We start from the raw sequence: 7,113 nt of genomic DNA on the forward strand, positions 1-7,113 counted from the left end.
GTCCGCCGGCAGATACACGAATGGCGGTCGACCGGGCTCGGTGCTTGCCCAAAAGCTCGCCGGCGCACCGTTGCCACTCATTAAGTGCGACCACTGCCCAAGGATGGTCGTGCGCCGCGTGTCTACAACGCCGGAACATCCCGGATGGGTGTTCATCAAGTGCTTAAACGATGGGGTATGCGCTTTCTTTAGCTTCGGTTTGTGCTCTAGATTTAACTAGTTGTTCTAACTTCAAATTTTGTTGTGTAGAAAGGATGCAAGTTTTGGTATTGGGAAGAAGAGTACATCGATATATTGATAGAGCGAAATTTAGTACATGTTCGTGCACTTTTAGCTAGCATAAAGGCTATAAATGAGACAAGTGCAATTGTTGCTAGATTAGAGGCTAGACACGAGACTAGGTGTGAGGAGGAAGCAACATCGACTTCTGGCTTGAAGAAGAAAGGAGGATGCCAGATCGAGCCTCCTCCTCCACAGATCAACAACGAGTGCATCGAGAAGGCCCTAACCCAACTCAAAGGGAGCAGTTATGGAAGTTGGGTATCTTCTAAATGTATTCTTGTGGTTCTTGTTTTCTTTGGTCTTGCTTTACTAGTCAAAATGTGATGATGTATTTTTCATGTACCAAAAATGAATGATGAAATAAAGTTAAGGACTTGCAAAGAAATAATACGCGGACAGGATGCGGCCGGGATGCGTCCGCGCGCTGGGCGCACGGCCACCGCATCCCAGGACAGGCCCGGACACGACCCCAAATCCCTATCCAAAGGGACAAAAACCGGACAAAACGGACGTCCGTTTGGGGTCGCACGGTGGAGTTGGCCTAACTCTTGCTGCATTTCCCCACTAGTACCACCTTCTCTCTCTGCTGTATATTTTGTTGTCACTCATCGAGCTCCTTCCAGATTTTAACAAACTTATTTAGTCGCCTCTGCTGACAAAGTTTCTTGAACAGCAACCCAGGTTCTTGTCGCCAAAATATGCAAAGAAGTCTTCGGCAAGGTGTTCCATGCACCACCGGCTTTCTACTTTCCCCCATTGTTGCTGATCGGAACTTAGAAAGTCCTCTATAGCATCGATCAACTCTCTTTTGTAGTCATGTACAATGCAAACATCCGATGGATGCCTCACTGCTTGCTCCAAATTCCTAAGAAACCACATCCAGCTTTCCTTGGTCTCCCCCTCAACGACGGCACATGCTACTGGAATGGAGTAACCATTAGCATCTAATGCTACAGCAGTCAACAACACCTCTTGATATTTCCCGCATAGTGGTGTGCCTTTAATGCATAGCACAGGGCGACAATGATTGAAAGCCGGCACACACTGCCCAAAAGCCCAAAATATACGGTGGAGTACTCGAAAGTTGTTACATCCTGCAACCTCTGCATCCTTGATGTCTACAAAACCCCAAGGGGTTTTACATGTTATATCCTTAAGTAACCTCGGCGCAAAGTTGTGTGAATCGTAAAATGTACCATACTCACGCTCCAGAGCCTTCTGCCTTGCCCTCCACGCCTCAGGGGGGCTCATCTGCTCGCCATAGTGTTTAGCGAGATAAGCTATAATTTCCTTAGGTGTCATTGACAGGTCTTCCACTAGGCGGAGGAAGCGGAAGTTAGAAGTTGTTAGGCATTTTGTCCCAGGAAACACAACCCTTGCCAACTGAGAGTAATCATCATGCACGGCTTTGAGCAAAATAGCATAATGCTTGATCTCAGAGCATTCTGCATACAGCATGAACTTTTGCATCACATTCCTTTTCCGCTTTAATTTATTGGCAAAGGCACTCCAGCACTTGTCAGTTTGAAAGTAACATGTGTCCCAAGGGCAGTACTCCATATACCAGTCAGGTTCAAAGTCGTCCAACAAGTCAGTTTTGCGTTGTTTGATGAACCCCTTAATAGAGAGATCTTGTGTTTCTGGATGGAGCCGGAACAGCTTAAAGATCCAGAGCTGTAGATCCACCAATGACATCGACTGCGGCTGCGGCGGTAGTTGGCCGATTACATGTGCACAATCTTTTGCTCTAGGAGAAATGTATGAACAATCAACTAAATCATCGCCTTTCACGCAATAAAACTCTTCTCTTTGTCCGTAGTATACAGGGATCTGAATGGGTTCTTGAGCCTACACCAAACAATGAACATAGATGGAACAGCTTCAGACGAATCAAACAAGCAAGCAAGATTGCGACGGCAGGTTATTGACTTATTGCTACAGTACAGTACAAACCTGCTGCTTCCGAGGCTTCCTCGCAGTCGCTGCCGGGGCCTTCCGCTTCCTCGCGCCGGCGGCGACAACCTACGAGCTCAGAACACAGAACTTCAATAAAAGGGGGCGGCGGCGGCGGCAGCGAATCGATCGAGCGGTACGCGCAGCGCCGGAGGGCGGCGAGGAGAACGTACCGGGTTGGAGGCGGGGGCGTCGACGCCGATAGGGGAGACGGACGAGTCGGAGGCGTGGGGTTCCTCCGCCGCCTCCATGGGCTACCGTCGGGAGTATCGGCGGTGGTTTCGAGCTAGGCAGTGGGATGGGGAGAGCTTTTTTTTCAGAACGGGAGAGCTTTCCCTCCATTTGTCGACCCTTCCGGCCTTCTTTGATTGGAGGATTTTCACAGGATTTTCATGGGATATCAATCCTCAGGATTGTTTCCTATGGAACACATTTGGATCAACAAAGGATTGGGCCATTAAAATTCCTCAGGATTGTGTCTCCAAGGTGCTGATTCCAAAGGAATTTACACATGAGGTCCGACCTCTGGAAAAAATCCACAGGATTGACTATGTCATGGCAATCAAATCCTCCATTTTTTCTATTCCTTTGTTTTGCAAATCCTGTGATCCAAAGAAGCCCTCCCTCTTTTTTCTTCTGGTGGAGAGCAAGGGCCAGGGCCTCGTTCGGGATGGGCCGCTTGCTCTAGGCTTATTTTTGCTTGGGCTCTGCATTTCTTTACTGCTGTGTTATCCGGGAAAACAAGACTGAGCAAATGGAGAAGCTTCAACGCATACGTTCCCCACGCAGGCATGATGCAACATTATCTTTGTACATTTCTTTTCTTTTCAGTTTAATGAATCGGCAGCCAATTTCTCTGGGAAAAAAAGCAGCAATAACATGAGGAGAAAATGATATTCTCACGCATTTGAAGTTAGAGTTTTGCAGATTTATATAATTTACCTGTATTATGTCCATCATTTGTACGGAAATTTTGAAACATTAACCATCAGTTATTATGAAATTCTCACGAAAAGAGTATGAGTTCTTCTTCACAATGTTTTCTTTTTTTCTTTTTGGATAAAGCTTCACAGTTTACAAAGCTCATGCTCATAAACTCCACTCAAGAGCGCATGTATACATCTAATTTGTCTCGCTACGACAGGCTGGTTTACTTTACTTGAACTTATATGAACAATCCATTCGTAACCCATCTGTTATATCTGTCCATGAGATTCTCTTAACAAGCCTTTCATGCTTTTGGATCGCAGCCAAAAACAGAGCACATAGCCACATACTTCCTCCATTCCATAATGTAGTGCCTATAGATTTTTTGAAAAGTCAGACCTTACAAACTTTGACCAAGTTTGTGGAGAAAAATATTTACATCTAAAGTGCGTAACATATATCACTAGATTCATCATAAGATGTAGTTTCACATTATATATTTTTGCTATTGTAGATATAAATTTTTTTCTCTACAAACTTGATCAGTTTACAAAGTTTGACTTTTTAGAAAATCTATAGGCACTACATTATGAAACGGAGGGAGTACTAGAAGGAAAAGTGTGCGTTGCCGCAGCCGGGAAAGACTAACTTAAACGTGCCTGACACTCACATCAGTATACATTACTTCTCTGCTGTCAATCTGAAGATTGCATGTACATTATCCAGTTCGTGACAGAAAAAGTACAAAACATGTTCATTATTTAGGTGTTGCCTAAACATTAATGTTAGCAAAAGCACTCGCGACACAGAGCAATGTGTTTATTTTATTGTCTTTTCTTCTCTTTGTAGCATAATATGCGGAATGATAAATGGTTCACGTGATGCATCATTTGATATGGCATACCACTAGATAGATCTAATTTTTGCTCTAACCGAATGGTGAACTCCAAACCCGTCATAGGATTAAATACTATTCCCTCCTTCTAGAATTAACTGTCGCTGAAATGAGTGTAACTAGACGCATTTTGTAGATTCACTCGTTTCAGCGACAGTTGTAGAAACACTCATTTTAGCGGCAGTTAATTTTGGACAGAGGTAGTACATCTAATTGTGCACCAACCGAAAGGAGAGCTGAGACAAAAAAAATGCTAGTTGGGAAATACCCTTTGAATCACGGGTGTATATACACCATATATGGGGGAAAATATAGAAATTTCAAACAAAAGGTAAAAAAAATCTTAAACATTTTTCAATAAACTTGACCTTTTGTTGTAGTCGTATAAAAAGTTTCACGAAGAAAACAAATGCCCATCGACTTCAGGACAAAAAGACCAAAATCACACAGACAAAAAGCGTGAATAATAACTTGTACTCCCTCTGTCCAAAAATACTCGTCGGAGAAATGCATAAAAATAGATGTATCTAAAACTAAAATACGTCTAGATACATCCATTTCTCCGACAAGTATTTCCGGACGGAGGGAGTATATAATATTGATTTTATACTTTTACAGTATCATGAATATTTTCATTAGACCAAACTTTTTACACAAATACAACAGAGAGTCATATTTAGTTAAAGAAGTTTTTTTTTTACTTTTTTGTAATTACTTTCTTTCATATAGGATGTATATACACCCACAAACCAAATGTGATTGTCCTATCTTACGGACAAGCACGTTTACCTCCTCGGTGTTTAAACACCCGATATGAAAAAATAGTGATTGAAAAAAAGTCAAAAAAATCCAAATATTTTTTTATAATAAACTTGACCTTCAGTTGTATTCGTATGAAAAGTTTGTCCTAGGAAATAAAAACAACAACACTATATACAAGTTTCTTTTGACACTTTTACCTTGAGATTTTGTCTTTTAGCTCTGAAGTCGGCGTGAAGTTTTTCCTTCGTGAAACTTTTAACATGAGTACAACAGAAGGTCAAGTTTATTTAAAAATTCTTTCACATTTTTTTGCCTTTTCTTGAAATTTGCCTATATCAGTTGTTTATACACCCGAGAGCCAAAGGGGATTTTCCAGTCTTATAGGAAATACCTTCGGCTGTTGGGTGTACACTTGATATGGGAAAAAGAATAAAAATATTTAAAACAAAACAAAAAAATTGAAACTTTTTTTAAATAAACTTGACCTTCTCTTGTACTCGTATAAAAAGTATCACGAAGGAAAAAAAAATCCTTCACTTCAATACAAAAAAAAATCACAAGGACAAGAAGTGTGAATAATAAGTTGTATACAGTGTTGATTTTTTTTAACCAACGATACCATGGAATTTTTTCACTGGCCAAACATTTTATACGATACAACAGCAGGTCAAGTTTATTTCACAAAAAGTTTCGGAATTTTCTGACTACTTTTGTAGTTACTATTTTTTTTATTTAGGGCGTATATACACCCAGAAACCAAACGTGCTTGTCCAGTCTTACGGGAAATACCATTTTGGCTCTCAGGTGTATATACACCTGACGTGGGGAAAACGTAAAAAAGTCAAGAAAAAGTCAAAAAAGTCTGAAACATTTTTTGAAATAAAATTGGCCTTCAGTTGTACTCGTACAAAAAATTTCATGAAGGAAAAAATTCGCGTCAACTTCATGGAAAAAAATTCAAGGACAAAAAGTGTGAATAGTAACTTGTATATAGTGCTGCTTTTGTTTGTTGTTCATCAACAATAAAATGGATTTTTTTTGCTTGGCCAAACATTTTATACGAATACGATAGAAGGTCAGGTTTATTTCAAAAAAAGTTTCAGAATTTTTGGACTTTTTGTAATGCTTGTTTTTTCATATGGGGTGTATATACACTCAGGAATTAGGCGTGCTTGTCCAGTCTTGCCAAAAATACCCTTTGTCTCTCTCGCGTGTGTGTGTATACACCTGGTATGAGAAAAAATAGAAATTTCAAGAAAAGTCAAAAAAATTGTAACTTTTTTAAAATAAACTTGACCTTTTGTACTCATATAAAAAGTTTCAGGAAGGAAGTAATTCCCGTAGACTTCAGGGGGGGAAAGAAAATTTCAAGGACAAAAGTGTAAATAGTAACTTGTATACAATGTTTATTTTTTTGTCACCAACAATGCCATGGATTTCTTTTTTCATGGCTAAACTTCTTATCTCTACCTAATAATAAAGAGATTACTGCTTCTGGTCGTCCGTCTAAATACTACCCCTGAAGTTGCTATAAATTATCCACTATGCCACCCATATGCGAAGAAAATGATTCGGGTGGTTTTCAAAGTCTCCTTGGGCTTTGATTCTTATATAGTGTTACCCTCATATAACAAGCAGAGAAGTAAAGCAGTGGCCAAGACCTCAGTGTCCCAGGTCGGAGACCTGCGTTCTATCCTAGGATCCACCCCTTTTTTTTTTCTTTTTTTCTTTCTTAATGCAAGCGCACCTCCTCCTCCCGGCATGCGTATGGGCCGGCCCATGTGTGAGAGGCGTGACACCCCCTATTTTTATTTCTTTTTTTGCCTTTTTTCTTATTATTATTTCTGTTTTTTATTTTCCTTCTTTAAATTAATCCGAGATTTCCAAAATTTCCAAATTTCAAAAAGTTGTGAGTTTTAGAATTTTTTGAGAAATCATAAAATGTTCGTTAATTCAGAGATGTGTATTCAAAACATATTCGGGAATTTGGAAATAATGTCCATGAAATTTTAGAAAAAAATTTATAAAAATTCAAACAGATCCGTAAATAACAAACAAAACAAACCACCGCTTACATAGAGTTCTTTTAGGGGATCTTTAAAGGTAGCTTTATGATTTTATTTAGTCTATCGTGCGTCGGGTATAAAAAGGATTTTTGTGGTCTACACAACGCTAGGTCCCAAAAAAGTTGACACAACTTCCTATGGGTTAGTTTTTGTAAGCTTATATGAAAATGATTAAATGTCTAATTTGCCTCCATAGCTATATTTATTTTGGTACTATAGTTTTACTGG

The 7,113-nt window shown here is 39.8% G+C and overlaps 1 protein-coding gene across 1 annotated transcript; it reads right to left on the bottom strand.

Annotated features, from left to right (window-relative positions):
- Nucleotides 1–849: 849 nt before the first annotated feature.
- Nucleotides 850–2,486, bottom strand: LOC119333652. Its single transcript, XM_037606483.1, has 3 exons — nt 2,409–2,486; nt 2,236–2,304; nt 850–2,130 (listed from the first exon to the last, which is right to left on the bottom strand). Exons 1-3 carry the CDS (start codon nt 2,484–2,486, stop codon nt 922–924), a joined length of 1,356 nt encoding a protein of 451 aa, XP_037462380.1. The 3' UTR covers nt 850–921.
- Between the last annotated feature and the right edge of the window lie 4,627 nt (nt 2,487–7,113).

This window comes from Triticum dicoccoides, chromosome 7A (assembly GCF_002162155.2).
Source record: "Triticum dicoccoides isolate Atlit2015 ecotype Zavitan chromosome 7A, WEW_v2.0, whole genome shotgun sequence".
In the NCBI taxonomy this organism is placed as follows: Eukaryota; Viridiplantae; Streptophyta; class Magnoliopsida; order Poales; family Poaceae; genus Triticum; species Triticum dicoccoides.

Excerpts from the sequence above, each read along its gene's own strand:
- LOC119333652 (XM_037606483.1), bottom strand. The coding sequence starts at position 2,486 with ATGGAGGCGGCGGAGGAACCCCACGCCTCCGACTCGTCCGTCTCCCCT. Across the intron at positions 2,305-2,408 it reads ACGCCCCCGCCTCCAACCCG|GTTGTCGCCGCCGGCGCGAG; the intron begins GTACGTTCTCCT and ends CTGAGCTCGTAG. Across the intron at positions 2,131-2,235 it reads GGAAGCCTCGGAAGCAGCAG|GCTCAAGAACCCATTCAGAT; the intron begins GTTTGTACTGTA and ends TGTTTGGTGTAG.